The sequence below is a fragment of the Oncorhynchus mykiss genome, chromosome 23, assembly GCF_013265735.2.
Source record: "Oncorhynchus mykiss isolate Arlee chromosome 23, USDA_OmykA_1.1, whole genome shotgun sequence".
Classification (NCBI taxonomy): Eukaryota; Metazoa; Chordata; class Actinopteri; order Salmoniformes; family Salmonidae; genus Oncorhynchus; species Oncorhynchus mykiss.
Window position 1 is genome coordinate 62554883 of NC_048587.1, and position 17431 is coordinate 62572313.

Genomic DNA, 17431 nt, shown 5'->3' on the forward strand with positions numbered 1-17431 from the left:
GATTAGTAACAGTCTAGTAGCTCCCCATCTCCCTATAACATATCATCTATGAGATTAGTAACAGTCTAGTAGCTCCCCATCTCCCTATAACATATCATCTATGAGATTAGTAACAGTCTAGTCTAGTAGCTCCCCATCTCCCTATAACATATCATCTATGAGATTAGTAACAGTCTAGTCTAGTAGCTCCCCATCTCCCTATAACATATCTATGAGATTAGTAACAGTCTAGTCTAGTAGCTCCCCATCTCCCTATAACATATCATCTATGAGATTAGTAACAGTCTAGTAGCTCCCCATCTCCCTATAACATATCATCTATGAGATTAGTAACAGTCTAGTCTAGTAGCTCCCCATCTCCCTATAACATATCTATGAGATTAGTAACAGTCTAGTCTAGTAGCTCCCCATCTCCCTATAACATATCTATGAGATTAGTAACAGTCTAGTCTAGTAGCTCCCCATCTCCCTATAACATATCTATGAGATTAGTAACAGTCTAGTCTAGTAGCTCCCCATCTCCCTATAACATATCTATGAGATTAGTAACAGTCTAGTAGCTCCCCATCTCCCTATAACATATCTATGAGATTAGTAACAGTCTAGTCTAGTAGCTCCCCATCTCCCTATAACATATCTATGAGATTAGTAACAGTCTAGTAGCTCCCCATCTCCCTATAACATATCTATGAGATTAGTAACAGTCTAGTCTAGTAGCTCCCCATCTCCCTATAACATATCTATGAGATTAGTAACAGTCTAGTCTAGTAGCTCCCCATCTCCCTATAACATATCTATGAGATTAGTAACAGTCTAGTCTAGTAGCTCCCCATCTCCCTATAACATATCTATGAGATTAGTAACAGTCTAGTCTAGTAGCTCCCCATCTCCCTATAACATATCTATGAGATTAGTAACAGTCTAGTCTAGTAGCTCCCCATCTCCCTATAACATATATATGAGATTAGTAACAGTCTAGTCTAGTAGCTCCCCATCTCCCTATAACATATCTATGAGATTAGTAACAGCCTCGTCTAGTAGCTCCCCATCTCCCTATAACATATCTATGAGATTAGTAACAGTCTAGTAGCTCCCCATCTCCCTATAACATATCTATGAGATTAGTAACAGTCTAGTAGCTCCCCATCTCCCTATAACATATCTATGAGATTAGTAACAGCCTCGTCTAGTAGCTCCCCATCTCCCTATAACATATCTATGAGATTAGTAACAGTCTAGTAGCTCCCCATCTCCCTATAACATATCTATGAGATTAGTAACAGCCTCGTCTAGTAGCTCCCCATCTCCCTATAACATATCTATGAGATTAGTAACAGTCTAGTAGCTCCCCATCTCCCTATAACATATATATGAGATTAGTAACAGTCTAGTCTAGTAGCTCCCCATCTCCCTATAACATATCTATGAGATTAGTAACAGTCTAGTAGCTCCCCATCTCCCTATAACATATCTATGAGATTAGTAACAGTCTAGTAGCTCCCCATCTCCCTATAACATATCTATGAGATTAGTAACAGTCTAGTCTAGTAGCTCCCCATCTCCCTATAACATATCTATGAGATTAGTAACAGTCTAGTAGCTCCCCATCTCCCTATAACATATCTATGAGATTAGTAACAGTCTAGTCTAGTAGCTCCCCATCTCCCTATAACATATCTATGAGATTAGTAACAGTCTAGTAGCTCCCCATCTCCCTATAACATATCTATGAGATTAGTAACAGTCTAGTAGCTCCCCATCTCCCTATAACATATCTATGAGATTAGTAACAGTCTAGTAGCTCCCCATCTCCCTATAACATATCTATGAGATTAGTAACAGTCTAGTCTAGTAGCTCCCCATCTCCCTATAACATATCTATGAGATTAGTAACAGTCTAGTCTAGTAGCTCCCCATCTCCCTATAACATATCTATGAGATTAGTAACAGTCTAGTCTAGTAGCTCCCCATCTCCCTATAACATATCTATGAGATTAGTAACAGTCTAGTCTAGTAGCTCCCCATCTCCCTATAACATATCTATGAGATTAGTAACAGCCTCGTCTAGTGCAACAGTAATACAACAGCTCTATTCCACTACCAGGAAATAGACTTTGACCGGTGAGATCCATTTTGAATAGGCTACATGTCAACACTGTGACTTGTTCTATGGTTTTGGGACATGTGACACTGTCATTTCTAATAAGCTATCACCAGGCAGTGGTTCCTGTATGGTGTGAGTGACTGACAGGGACATTTTTTAAATTGAACCTTTATTTAACTAGGCAAGTCAATTAAGAACACATTATTATTTACAATGACGGCCTACACCGGCCAGACCCAAACCCAAGACCAAGAACCAAAATTAGTGAGTATATGGCAGGCTGGGGCTACCAAACTGCTGCCCTGATTGGACAACAACAGCAATGAGTAGCCCAACTAGAGGCTGAGGCTACCAAACTGCTGCCATGATTGGACAACAACAGCAATGAGTAGCCCAACTAGAGGCTGAGGCTACCAAACTGCTGCCGTGATTGGACAACAACAGCAATGAGTAGCCCAACTAGAGGCTGGGGCTACCAAAGCGCTGCCCTGATTGGACAACAACAGCAATGAGTAGCCCAACTAGAGGCTGAGGCTACCAAACTGCTGCCCTATTTGGACAACAACAGCAATGAGTAGCCCAACTAGAGGCTGAGGCTACCAAACTGCTGCCATGATTGGACAACAACAGCAATGAGTAGCCCAACTAGAGGCTGAGGCTACCAAACTGCTGCCCTGATTGGACAACAACAGCAATGAGTAGCCCAACTAGAGGCTGGGGCTACCAAACTGCTGCCCTGATTGGACAACAACAGCAATGAGTAGCCCAACTAGAGGCTGAGGCTACCAAACTGCTGCAGTGATTGGACAATGGCAATGAGTAGCCCAACTACTGCATTCTCAAATAACATAAGCTACTATTGTTATATTACTCTAATTATGTCAGAGGAGAAAGAACAGCCATCTCTGGTATGGAGGATTTAGTGGGGGTACCCATTCTTGACCTGTCAGCGTGCAAGTTTGGAATTGGACATTACAGTAAGAAGTGGGAGCTAATTTGTTAGGCCGAGCCTGAGGTCCAATGGTACTAAGGTACCTTTCAAGTGATAGCAACATTCAACCAAGTAGCCTAAGACAATTCATTGTTATTGAATTACATTGAATTCATTTGGGTTAAAAAAATATATACAACAATGTGTACATTGTATTCCCAGAGGATAGTACTTCAAATTATAACACTAGTTGGTACTTTAGACCGTGTCTCCAGACAATGTACAAGTAGAAGCTGTTAAAAATATTGTCAATACATTCATTGTGGTATTCATTCTTCATCATTGTAGTAGGCTGTATCCACACAATCACTTACCTTCAAAATAACGTGCCATATTCCAGAATGTTATAAAGGATCAATAATCAGAAATCACCTATGGAGGTCAAATGTTCTGTACAAATCCAAAATCGGTATTTCCACTAGGCAGCGTATCAAGTTATCAAGGATATTCAACTATAACTATATTGAAACGAAATTGGTCAAATAGTCCAATAAAATGTAAGACATATTCCAGAAGAAAAATGACGTTTTTTTTTTGTTTTTTGTAAAACCCCAAATGGTCATTCAGTCATTCATCTATATGGCCACCCCAGTGCAGAATGGACTGCTGAAGCCATAACTTGCTAGAGCACTCCTCTCTCACAAATGAAATCCTTTTCGCAATTCCTCCACCGCCCGCACTTTCCAAAGCGTGACAACCCGACCTTTAGTCCATCAATCGTTTATCTCCCTTGACTTCAGCCTAATGAAACGCACCCTCCGGCCCGACTGTAGCCTACCTATTGGTATTTATGTACGCTATATTTCACAAATACAATTAGCCTATGCCTTGTACGGGTTTCGGGTCTGCCCCTTTCCCAGGCAAATAAACCACGTCACATGTCCTCCCGGACTGGCGATGGACCTTTTGGTGCTTTCAAGACAACTTGGAACTAAAAAATATTTTTTTTAAATATATAAAAAAGTCAAAATCATGACGTCAGTGATCTTCAGGTCAACAAAGATGCCCTTGTTTCCCACTTGGAATTCCAAGTTGGATGACGATTCAAAACTATTTTTTTCCAGTAGCAGCTAGTGTTCTCCCCCCCGAGTTCCCAGTTGTCATGAACGCACTGAAGGCGGAGATTTCACAAGTTCCCAGTGGGTTTGAACGCGGCATTTGCTTCTACTAATATACTCCCTCTCTTGCTTTAGCCTCGCCTCCATGATATCTTATATATATATATATTAAGATAGCCTAGCGTAGACAATCAGATAGATACAGTAAATCAGTAACATATTAAAGCCAGCATAGACCCGGCCCACACGAATAACCGATCTATCGGTCTAGCCTAACCTTAAAATAAATGTAGACTAGTGGTATATCGAATGTTAGGTACATTCCCGAATGCAGAACGATGGATGCGGAAATGATGGGGACAGGTTATTACGTTTTTTTTCCACTGTATAGCATAGCCTACACATCAAACACGAATTATACATGATTGAAAAAAGAACATTGCAACATTATTACCAGATCAACTGGCTATTGTTTCTATTCGTTTTCCAATACATTCAGAATGTGCTATGACAATGTAGATAGCCTACCCAATAATAGGCCTACAAAGATCAAACCACTCGTAGTGCTATTGGGCTACTCTTGTAACTTCTCTTTTACGACGACAGTTATGATTATTGGCACCCAGCAAGGTATTGGACAATTTATTTGAGCTAATAAATGCATTTCCTTACTGTTTGGCTTGTAGGATGTTGGCGACAGGAAAATCGTGCGATAGGCTTGTCCAAGTATGGACACAACCGCGGAGACCGGTGAAATTAGCGCAACTAATGTCCCTTTGGGAGTTTATTTACATTAAAATGACATGCAACACACTGTATTGAATATTGGGCAGGTATTTTAGTAATTAGTTCACACAAAACACGATAATAGATTAATTTGATCAAAACGATATAGAAATGCCATTCCAAAACAAGGACCAATGAAAAGCTTGTATCCGAATGCTGTGGCCAATGAAAATGCAGTTTTTCACGACGTTTCTGAACCCCAAATACCAGAACCACGACATCGATGCCACGTCAATGAACACATTCATACTAACGGGTTCATAGCTAGAGCAGGCCTGGGCAACTCGAGGCCTGATTAGTGTCATACTTTTCCCCCCAGCTAAAACACAGGACTCCAATGATCATCTTCAGTTTAAAACGCAAATAAAGTTATCAGCTGTGTTTGCTAGGGGGGGGGGGGGGGGACACCACTCCGGCCTGGAGTTGCCCATCCCGGAATTAGGCCTACAGGTATTTGGGTTAGAAACCAGACTATTAACATGGAACGTAAGTAAAAATGTCAGTTACAGAATGCTTACGAACATGGTCACTCAGTGATTTTAAATAATGTTCTGATTGAATTGCAGTACTTAAGTCCTTACGAATCAAATGGAAGGACCACATCAAAGCAATGCAAGTCAAGGAAAATCTGATGTAGGACATTCTGGGTGTAAACTATATATAATTTAACATTATGGATCACACTCCCTCCAGCTAATCTTAATATTTGTTTTACTAAATATAGTTTATAATAGATGCTGCACTGTTGAAAGGAGAGCTGGCAAGCTAGCACGTCATTATACTGTGGCTAGCTACACTATTCATAGGACTAATAAAATGTTGATTTGTGCAGAAATTGTGAAATTTACTGAATCAGTTGAGGATAAATGTTTTATTGTTTCGTCAGGAGTGAGTCCAGGGAGATAATATCCAGAGGTTTGAAACATAATTAACCATTGATACACTTTACTGTCCTGGGTTTTACAGATTAGAATGTGCTACCCCCCAGTGGCAGGACTATGCCATAACCACCTGCTACGATTATAAATAGTAGGATTACAGGTGGTGATCACATTCAGATTGTCAAATATCATAATGGGAAAATGCCAAATAGTAAACAAAACAAAAAGATGAGGGTAAATAATTTAACCAAGAGTTTTCACAAAAATATTAAGTTAAATCTAGAAACACTAAGGACTATATTGTTCTGACTGAGCAACAATTTAACAGTCGAACAATGGTCGTCATAGTAACTACCCATAACAATTCTCCATTCCATGGTAAGCATGGTAACCATCCAAACAGGGATAACCTGTTCAGAAGTGTGTAACATTAATGTTTTGGACACAGAGCTGCAGCAGTGAGTGTATCATGCCATGTTCATGTGCTATCAGAATGACCAGAAACTCAGGTCTAACATTTTTTTTTTGTGCTGTAAAACATGACGTTAAACCGTTCATATGGATCTTCCAAGTTTGATATTCCAGAGTTTCCTAAGTTCTGAGTAGCACGTGAACGCAGCATCACAGACGTGAGTCTGGAGGTGTGGGTTCTGCGTCCAAGTGCTGTTGCCGGGTTGGTTGCCGTGGCTGGGAGCGTAGTCAAGCGCTGAGGAAGGTGACGGCGGTGTCCCTCTCCTCCACCAGCTCGGCTGCCGTGGCGTCCATCTTGCCTCGGGAGAAGTCGTTGATGGCCAACCCGTCCACAATCTTCCACTGCTTGTCCTGAGGATAACAAAGACAGTAGAATAATGTATATTGAATAATAGGCCAAAGTGATCAACTTCCCACTGCAATAGGTAGTTGGTCGTAGACTACAGCACCTGTTTATAGTCAATAGAAGCAGAGCTCTCTGGTTAAGTGGTGATGACAGCTGATCTTAGAGCACAATTATGATCTTTCGCCCAATCAGATAAGATCTTTCGCCAATAATTGGGCAAAATATTTGTTTTTTGTGAATTGTGCTGCCAATGTAAACGCAGCCTTAGTATAGAGAGTATAGAGTAGAGTGTCATGGATCTGTCTCACCTTGATGTGAACAGGGAATGAGTAGATGAGGTCTTCAGCGACACCATAGGAGTTACTGCTGGAGTAGACACCCATGGAGACAAACTCTCCCTGCAAACACAAGAGGTCCGAGGTTAGGGCTGCATTCAGGAGCCATTAACCCAAAGACAGGCTGCTCCACACTGCGTTCAGGAGCCATTCAGGAGCCTGTCTGGAATTGTGGGAGTGCACATTCTGGGAGAAGGGTGAAGAATTGAGATTCATCCTTACTTTAAACAGTAGAGTGCCCTATAGATTAGGAGTTATTAAATATAGCCTTAAAATGGTTACAATGCAGATTTGGGTAGGGTAAACTAATGCTAAATCTGTATCTTAAAGCCACAGAATTGTCCCACTTAGCTGACCTCAGGAGTGCCTGACCAGATGTCCCTCATGTGATCACAGATAGCCTTGGCTGCAGACATGGCACTGGACAGCTTCCTGGCCGCGATAACCGCAGCACCCCTCTGCTGCACTGTCTGAGAGGGGGGGGGAAAGAGGAGAGGGAGGAAGAGCGATGCCTTTACAAAATGTCTCATCCCTACTCCAATAGTCTTCTTCAGCCGTCTCAATTCATCTTTCCAGGATTCCTCTCCCCTTATCAAAACACATGGAGAAGGTCAGAGGTCACTTTCCCTTGGACCATCTCCAATGAGAAGGGGGGGGTTAAAGTTCACACAGCCAGATTAACATTTGTTTCACAGTAGAGTAAACTCACAGAAATGAAGGCCCCTTTGAGCCAGTCATCGTCCTTAACAACGTCGAAGCAGGCCAGGTCGCTGCCCGCCATGTTGACCTTGGTGTAGTAAAATAACAATGACACATTGTTAAATAATATTACACATAGTGTAATGCCTTGCAGTAGTGAATACTAATACTTCATAACATTGTGATAAATGATATATTACCTTGCAGTGGTGAACGTCTGGGTACTGGGTGGACGAATGGTTGCCCCAGATGATCACGTTCTTTACCTGGGTGGCTGGCACGCCGCAGCGCATCGCAACCTGGTGGGGGAGGGAGGCAAGAGAGCTGTGTAAGGATGATATTACCCTCTATTAAGATAATCCACACACTATTTGTCCCCAATGAAACGTAAACACCCACTACAGTTCAAGTACAGACAGACTCAGTCATCATCAGGGATTGGAGTAACTATTCCTTCAAGGGGTTAAAGGGAACTAAGCCCACTTCTCCACACAGGTACCTGAGAACGGGCTCGGTTGTGGTCCAGACGGGTCAGGCAGGAGAAGTTCTCTTTGGGGATGGACGGGGCAGACTTGGCTGCGATCAGACAGTTGGTGTTGGCTGGGTTACCTACCACCAGGACCTGACGGAGACAAGGAGAGGCCATGTTATGAAACAGTCGTAAACCACACACACACAGAGCAAGACAGAAAACACCATGGTGATGGGGAGAATCTCCCCTTTCCACTGGGGTCAGTTTGTAGCCCAAACGGTTCAGATACTACAAACAGAAGGTACAGGACGAGTCCCATCAGGCTTGTAGAACAAAACTGAGACCTCCCATCATGTTCCTGCGAGTCTCATCGGAGAGTCTCCAAACAGTTTGGATGCTACAGCTGTTTGTGAGAAGACTTATTTTCAGAGTGTCTCATGGTCTGAAACAGGACTGCAGATGTGGAAGACTGCCATAGGCAGATTGAGATGCACTACGCATTTTAACTGAACCTTTCTGGGAACGGGGGTAGAATTGAGTTACTCAGGCCCAGAAGGTAGGATATGCATGTTAGTATTGGATAGAAAACATTAGTTTCCTAAACTTAAAATTATGTATGCGAGTATAACAGAACTGATATGGCAGGCGAAGACCTGAGGAAAATCCATCCAGGAAATGCTATTATTTTGAAATGGCTGTTTTTCGCCAAGAAAAACACGGTGGTTGGATTAACAAGAAGTTTCTCTTTAAGCCGATGTATAACACCTGTATGTTTTATGAATTTTTATTATGAGTATTTCTGTTTTTGAATTTGGCACTCTGCAATTTCACTGGCTGTTGGCCAGGCTATCCCTAATAGTTAACAGCAGAGTGATGAGACGTTGAAGGCAACGTGAGACTAAGAGGTCATACCATGCGATTAGTCCATCGGTATATAGCCCACCCAGTGTACCTACCTCATCCCCATACTGTTTTTATTTTATTTACTTTTCTGCTCTTTTGCACACCAGTATCTCTACCTGCACATCATCATCTGCTCATCTATCACTCTAGTGTTAATCAGCTAAATTGTAATTATTCACTCCTATGGCCTATTTATTGCCTTACCTCCTCATGCCTTTTGCACACACACTGTATATAGATTTTTTTTTTTCTACTACGTTATTGACTTGTTTATTGTGTTATTGGCTTGTTTATTGTTTACTCCATGTGTAACTCTGTTGTTGTCTGTTCACACTGCTTTGCGTTATTTTGGCCAGGTCGCAGTTGTAAATGAGAACTTGTTCTCAACTAGCCTACCTGGTTATATAAAAAAATATCTATACATTGTTATGTAATAAAATGTACAGTAATAGTTTGCACTTTTAGTCCAACTTAAATGTTTTGTCCATTATCAATGTAATATAGCCATGCATTGCAGTGTCTGATTACCATGTAGTAAAAATATATTTTAAAGTTACTTGAAACTGGAGCCACCTGTGTAGAGGGAAAATCCCAAAGCCTCGCTGCCTGACGGGCAAGGTTGAAAACACCATGCTAGACAGTCAGGCAGAGTGTGAGGTTGAAGAAGCCATGCTAGACAGTCAGGCAGAGTGTAAGGTTGAAGACGCCATGCTAGACAGTCAGGCAGAGTGTAAGGTTGAAGACGCCATGCTAGACAGTCAGGCAGAGTGTAAGGTTGAAGACGCCATGCTAGACAGTCAGGCAGAGTGTGAGGTTGAAAACACCATGCTAGACAGTCAGGCAGAGTGTAAGGTTGAAAACACCATGCTAGACAGTCAGGCAGAGTGTAAGGTTGAAGAAGCCATGCTAGACAGTCAGGCAGAGTGTAAGGTTGAAGAAGCCATGCTAGACAGTCAGGCAGAGTGTAAGGTTGAAGACGCCATGCTAGACAGTCAGGCAGCGTGTAATGTAGAAGACGCCATGCTAGACAGTCAGGCAGAGTGTAAGGTTGAAGCCATGCTAGACAGTCAGGCAGAGTGCAAGGTTGAAGACGCCATGCTAGACAGTCAGGCAGAGTGTAAGGTTGAAGACGCCATGCTAGACAGTCAGGCAGAGTAAGGTTGAAGACGCCATGCTAGACAGTCAGGCAGGCAGAGTAAGGTTGAAGACGCCATGCTAGACAGTCAGGCAGGCAGAGTAAGGTTGAAGACGCCATGCTAGACAGTCAGGCAGGCAGAGTAAGGTTGAAGACGCCATGCTAGACAGTCAGGCAGAGTGTAAGGTTGAAGAAGCCATGCTAGACAGTCAGGCAGCGTGTAAGGTTGAAGACGTTCTATCATGGCAGCTTCAGCCTTGCACACTGCCTGAAGACAAGTACAATTTTTGCAACAAGGTCACTTGGGGAAGAAATGACAAGTGTGCAGGACAAGTGCCAGCACACACACAAGCAGTCACACTCGTCAGGGTGACAGCCCAACACCTGTTGCTAGATCAGTGCCCGAGGCCAAAAGGCCTCCTCACAACACACCCACAGTTCGTCTGGCACTAGTCGGGACATTCCAGTACTTGGCGGAGTTCCTACTCTCTACTATTAAAATGACTAATTATAATTCTATAGTTTCCACCATATTCCTCACAACACACCCACCGGCACTAGTCGGGACATTCCAGTACTTGGCGGAGTTCCTACTCTCTACTATTAAAATGACTCATAATTCTATAGTTTCCACCATTTCCTCACACCACTCCATTTATTTTGTAAATCCATGAAGGGGAGTGTCCAAGTGCACACTTGGGGAGCAGGAGAGAATCAGAATGTCTCCCTTGACTGCTGGGATGGAACCCAGCCAGGGTGGATACAATGAGAGGCTTCTAGACAGAAGTGGACCAACTCCTGGGATGGAACCCAGCCAGGGTGGATACAATATGAGGCTTCTAGACAGAAGTGGACCAACTCCTGGGATGGAACCCAGCCAGGGTGGATACAATATGAGGCTTCTAGACAGAAGTGGACCAACTCCTGGGATGGAACCCAGCCAGGGTGGATACAATATGAGGCTTCTAGACAGAAGTGGACCAACTCCTGGGATGGAACCCAGCCAGGGTGGATACAATATGAGGCTTCTAGACAGAAGTGGACCAACTCCTGGGATGGAACCCAGCCAGGGTGATTACAATGTTAAGCTTTCAGACCGAAACACTAACCCACCTCTATCTGGTCTGTTAAGACAGGCAGGCAGTTTTGATTTTAAAAAATCAAAACACACGCTCACAAAACAAACCCACAAACAATGCACACACACACACACAGCATTCAAGGCCAGTCTTTCCATAGGAATTAAGAGCCCAACACATGAACTGAATTTCAACAGCTCTGAGGTGCAGCATCACGAGTCCTCTCTATGTCTAAGGACACATGGCTTACACTATACCACAAACACAGGGTACCTGCTAGTGTTGACAGACAGCTAAGTCTGCATTGACATTTAGGGACACATTGACAGTGACCAGACACCCCACACAGACAACAAACCCTGTCTGTTGGACTCTGGCTATTATCTCACCTTGACAGTTTTCTTGGCATACTTCTCCAGCGCGGCACCCTGGCTCTTGAAGATGGCCACGTTAGCCTTGAGCAGATCCTTCCTCTCCATACCCTCTCTCCTGGGCATGGAGCCCACCAGGATAGCAGCGTCCAGGTCCTTAAAGGCAACCTCCTCCTTGTCCGTGGGGATGACCTCTGAAAACAGATGGAATAAACAGGGGCTTGTTCAGTCAGTATCAAGTAGTCAGAAAAAAGAAGCATGAAAAGGGAGGGACTATAAGACACTTGTAGGTTTCTTTCCTTGTTTGTGGGAATGACCACTAGACGAATCAAAAATACAACAGACCAGGGTTGGTTCAACGGGCAGCACATGGACGACCAACAAACAGAAGGAAAAAACTGGATAATAAAGACCACTTAATCGTTTAAGGTTTTACTATAGTGTTGTCTAATTAAGCTCTACAGGCTCGGTGGGTCCCTTACAGGACGGTTGAGCTAACATAGGCTAATGTGATTAGCCTGAGGTTGTAAGTAACAAGAACATTTCCCAGGACAGACATATCTGATATTTGCAGAAAACTTCAAATCTTGTTAATCGCTAACTGCACTGTTCAATTTACAGTAGCTTTTACTGAAATAATACCATGCTATTGTTTGAGGAGAGCACACAGTTATGAACTTAAATGTATTAATAAACCAATTAGGCACATTTGGGCAGTCTTGATACAACATTTTGACCAGCAATGCAATGTTCATTGGATCAGTCTAAAACGTCACATACACCGCTGCCATCTAGTGGCCAAAATCTAAATTGCACCTGAGCTGGAATAAAACATGGCCTTTGTCTTGCATTTCAAAGATGGTACAAAAACAGCATGTTTTTTTCTTTGTATTGTCTTTAACCAAATCTAATGTGTTATATTATCCTACATTATTTTGACATTTCCACAAACGTCAAAGTATTTCCTTTCAAATGGTATCAAGAATATGCATATCCTTGCTTCAGGTCCTGAGCTACAGGCAGTTAGATTTGAGAATGTCATTTTAGGCAAAAATAGAAACAAAAAGGGGGGGTGATTATCATCGAGGACGGCAGGAAGTTGTTTTTAAGGAGTGCTTTATTAGGCTCAGTCCTTCAAGCACAATGTTTCAGACATGATCTCTTGACAATGAAAGTGGCCTCTATGGAGAAACAAAGGCTTGGGTTTGTTTTACCCATCACATTGTCAGTGTGGTTTCCCCCATCCCATTCTCCTGTACATTGTCTGTGTGGTTTCCCCATCCCATTCTCCTGTACATTGTCTTGTGTGGTTTCCCCATCCCATTCTCCTGTACATTGTCTGTGTGGTTTTCCCTGTTTCAATCCCCATTTTGTCACAACACCTTACATTCTCATCAGCTCAGTCACACCGTATTTGCTTTTACAGTTAGTTTTAGCAAACCCTGTATTGATCCCTTTGTTCTGCTACTGTTGTCTGTGGGACATAGACTGTTGCCAGTTAACTGCTTTAAAGGGATACTGCGAGATTCTGGCAATTCTGAAAATCCCACCGATCTGGCAAACACCTTAAAAATATTTGAAAGAATTTAAATAGTGCTTGAACCCAGATCTGGTTGGGACACAGGGTCACCACACTATAGACATCCCCCACCCCACATTGAAAATTGTCTTTGCAACACACCATACACAGAGAGAACATTGTCTTTGCAGCCCTGAGCGTTAATACTGGGGCCTCACAGCCGAGGTGAGAACAAAGCAAGGACACCACCATTGACAACAGAGAAATACCAGTCACAATGGAGATGGAGATACTACTGGTGCCTCACAACTAAAGCAAAGCCACGTCAACGTCACTCACACAGTGAGTGTTGTCTGCCCCATGATTTACCTCTGAGGAGTGGGAGGGCACAGTCCTGCAGCTCCATGACCACGCCATCCAGGACTGGCAACATGGGGGTGATGTCCAGCAAGATCAGGGTGATTGGCTGAGAGGAGAGACCATGAAATGACAGGAGTAGATAAATGATCTTTCCGTTGACTTACAGGCTGGTAGATTGCTAACTGATTGTGATGATTATGATGATTACTACATTGACAACACTGCTTGTTATGACTATTAGAAGGGAGTGTTAGGTCTATGTACCTGCCAGTAGGCTGTATGCTAGTGGTTCTGTTTCAGGCAATTCAAGGACACGCCTTTTTTATTTTACCTTTATTTAACTAGGCAAGTCAGTTAAGAACAAATTCTTATTTTCAATGACGGCCTAGGAACAGTGGGTTAACTGCCTGTTCAGGGGCAGAACGACAGATTTGTACCTTGTCAGCTCGGGGATGTGAACTTGCAACCTTCCGGTTACTAGTCCAACGCTCTTAACCACTAGGCTACTACTACCCTGCCTTGAGTGAAGCTTTGCAGGTTGTGTGACTGAAGGGGTAGTGTGTGATGCTGCATGTTGCCCATCAGTCATGATTTTATATTTTATTTAACTGACACAGGAGGTATCTGACATGGCACCCTATTCCCTATATTGTGCACTCATTTTGACCAGAGCAAATAGGGTAAGTAGTGGACTATATGGGGAATAGGGTGTAATTTCAGACAATATAGACAACCCCTAACAGGATCAGCTGGGATGTTACGTAATGCAAGTCAAGCCAAAGCTTCTTCCTTCCCTCTACCTGATCTTTGCCGAACACATCTCCCTTGGCGATGCCAAACAACAAGGAGTAGGCAATCTGCCCAGCAGCGCCGGTCACCAGAACACGAACAGGTTCAGCAGACTGCAACACAAGACACAGAAACACAGATCTGGATCCTATTCATTAGGGCACATTACACATAGATGATTTAGACACTTATCCAGAGTGAATTAGCCTAAAAACCTATAGTAAAATGATTCACAATGGAACACAAATGTGTATTTATTTTTGGACAAGTTCAGATAGTAAGTCCCCGTTTCAGTTCATTTTCTTCCATTTGTTGACAAAAGAACACAACCAAGCACTGACACATGTTTTGGTCCTCGTCACTGAAATTTCAGGGGCACATTTTAAAATATTGGAGGTGAACCAGGCATTACTTGGGAGTTTGAGGAAATGATCCAGCTAGGGAAACCATTTGGGAAGTTTAACAATAATATCAATGTTATGTAATATCAGTGAGCTTGTATAGGAAAAACAGTCAACAACAGTCAGGTAAAAAAAAATGAGGTGTACATGAAATGGGAATGAGGTGAGTGGGATACCTTTGAGGAATTGGCTAAGAGTTCACTCGTAAAGTGACAGTCAGTGACAATACTAGAGAGAACTGTTTTAGAATTGTCGCTCTTCAACAATGATATTCCATATGGGATCCGTGACCGGACAATGTCGGAGTGGGGATTTATTAACTCACGAGGTAAGCCACGGTGAAATTAAAAATAGAACTCACTCCTCGAGCCATCTGAGACGAGATATTTATAGATACTGTAGAAAACTGTCACCATTAATTCAACCTTTTCCCTTTCACACAAATGTAGAGTCCAAAAACAAGCAATTGCATTTTGCTGGGGAGAAAGTCGCATGCCATAATTAGACAACTTACTTAGATAACGTTAGGCCACATTAACACATTCTGCCAATTTGACCTTGTCAAATAAATGTAGACACATGTGCATACTACACAACTGTCGAAATGAGATTATACTATAATGTGCCAAATTGACTGGCACATTGCCAACAAGGAATTAGAGCCTGTACTCCTTCCAACTTGTCTTTAAACATCATATCACAATCAAACGTCGTTTTACAAACATGTTTAAATTGATACAAAAGTTGGTTACCGGTAACTAACTAGCTACTGTATAAATTAGGTTAGCTAAATTACTTGCAGAAGCAAGCGTTGGGTGCTGGCAACAAGCGAACGAAACGCCACCCCGCTGTCGCGTACTACTATAGCAGGTGTGTGCATTTATCATTTCAGTAAAGCTAAAGTTCCGTAAACAAAGTTAATACAACTTTTTTGTTTGTTACTTACCATCTTTGTATGGTAGCTTGGACTATTCTCCCACTGTTCTAGCAACAAGAGGTCACCCCTATTTCTTGAAATCAGAGTGGTCACGAGGTGGCCAGTAAATCGTTTATAGGCATGCGCCGCAAAGCTGGTGGCTCTCGGGAAATGTAGTCGGAAATCCTTCAGCCAAAGACAGTAGTACCAGATATTTGTATAACTAACTCTCATTGTTCTATCTGTGATAGTACCAAAGACAGTACAGCACGCTGGGTTAGTTTTACACATCTTTGACAGTACAGTATGCTTCAGCTGTGTACGTTGACCTTTTTAAAGTTAATGAGGTTGACAGGGGAATAAATAACTACTTTACCCATCATTCAGTCCTAACATTTAAAGTCCCCTTTTATTTACTAATTACAAAAAGTCCCAAACTGTCTCTTGCATATTTGTATTTGATTGATTTATTCAGTTGAAATAAGGATACTTTAACTTCTGTTGTAAAGCTATCATTTTTATGTATATTTTTTATAGAGCTCCGCTGCTAGCCAAAGTTGTCGGAGCAAGTGATGCCAATTTAGCGACTTTGTTGTTAGATTTAGAGAGTTTTCATTCCCCTCTAGCGGCTTTTATTGGTAACAGAGTATAGCGACAAATTTAGCTACTTTTTAAGGCTACCCCAGCGACTTTTTGATGATTTAGCTACTTCCCTGTTTGTGTGTGTGCCCGCTCGGCTGAGTTCAGCTATGCGCCTCCGCCGGCTGCTGCGTGTGTCACTTGCGCCCCTTCTCCCACCTCTATGTCCTCTCCAGCCTCTCCGTCCTCTCCCCTCCGCAGCAGCGAGTAAAGTTAATAGATTACATCGGTTCCTTTGTTGTTAAATGACACCACATCTCTCCAAGGGATAAATAATAAAAGCAAAACTAAATATATATTTTTTAAATTATATACTTGAATCTGTTTTTTTCTGTGCTTTTAATTAGTTCAATTTTGTTATCCTTCAAACATTCCATTTAGCAGTATTACATGTGTTGTTATAATTAAGATAATTGTGTTGTGATAATTAAGATAATTGTGTTGTGGTAATTAAGATAATTGTGTTGTGATAATTGTGTTGTTTTGTCTATAACCTGTTAGTTAATATCCCTTGCCACTCTGATATACAGGCCTAAAGGCCGAGACAATAAGAAGACACAGTGGCAGAATAAATACAACCACACCTTTGTTTCATCACAAAACCAGTGAGCAACCTCTGTATGGTGAAGTACACAAACAAACAGCTACGTGACCTACTACAGTATGGTAAAGCAAGTTAATGTTTTTGACCGTTTTGGACCACTCAACAGCTATGGATTTAGAACCACGGAGAGTTACTGCAACAGGAGCTGCCCTCCACTATTCCAGCACCATTTCAACTTCAATATTTCAACATCCTCCTCTCTTTCATGACTCTGTCATACAGTACATGCTTTTACTTTGTGTTGTCTACCTGGCTCAAATGTTTGCACGCTAGCCTAACTTCCTTTCATGGGAAATGATGTGCCAGGCCAGCTAGTTAACATTAGCCTACTCAGGGGCACAATCAAGCTTACTCAGTTTACCTCAACGCTGATTGGCTTTATAAATATATATATATTTTAAGGGTACTCTTTTTGACGAGACAGATAGATGGCCTACACATACAGAGAAAGAGGGGTACTGTTTCACTCGCTCGGATGCTTTTCCTGGAGGGATACATTCAGCATCTTTAAAATTTAAGGAAAATGATCAAACACAGACAGATGAAAGATACGTTTTTTTAAAAATTATTAT

The 17431-nt window shown here is 42.2% G+C and overlaps 2 protein-coding genes across 4 annotated transcripts in view; both read right to left on the bottom strand.

Moving 5' to 3' along the window:
* The window catches only part of LOC118943941 (UTP--glucose-1-phosphate uridylyltransferase-like), a 68656-nt gene extending 63002 nt beyond the window's left edge, over window positions 1-5654 (bottom strand). The window contains exon 1 of one of the 3 annotated variants that reach the window (XM_036961014.1): window positions 3410-4143. In XM_036961014.1, the coding sequence (XP_036816909.1) occupies window positions 3410-3428 (19 nt within the window). In that variant the 5' untranslated portion in view covers window positions 3429-4143. Of the gene's footprint in view, window positions 1-3409; window positions 4144-4825 lie in introns of those variants that run through there. The other 2 variants (XM_036961015.1, XM_036961013.1) reach the window with 2 other exon arrangements.
* A 141-nt stretch (window positions 5655-5795) lies between these two features.
* LOC118936590 (malate dehydrogenase, cytoplasmic-like) lies at window positions 5796-15793 on the bottom strand. The gene is made up of 10 exons (XM_036961018.1): window positions 15647-15793; window positions 14311-14412; window positions 13520-13616; window positions 11650-11825; window positions 8171-8293; window positions 7872-7970; window positions 7682-7759; window positions 7329-7442; window positions 6946-7035; window positions 5796-6642 (listed from the first exon to the last, which is right to left on the bottom strand). The coding sequence occupies exons 1-10, from the start codon at window positions 15647-15649 to the stop codon at window positions 6520-6522; spliced, it is 1005 nt and encodes a 334-aa protein (XP_036816913.1). The 5' UTR covers window positions 15650-15793; the 3' UTR covers window positions 5796-6519.
* Between the last annotated feature and the right edge of the window lie 1638 nt (window positions 15794-17431).

Bases quoted from the DNA above. Each gene is read 5' to 3' on its own strand.
- LOC118936590 (XM_036961018.1), bottom strand. The intron at 11,826-13,519 runs GTAAATCATGGG...ATCTGTTTTCAG, and splicing joins TGCCCTCCCACTCCTCAGAG to AGGTCATCCCCACGGACAAG. The intron at 7,971-8,170 runs GTACCTGTGTGG...CTCCCCCACCAG, and splicing joins ACAACCGAGCCCGTTCTCAG to GTTGCGATGCGCTGCGGCGT.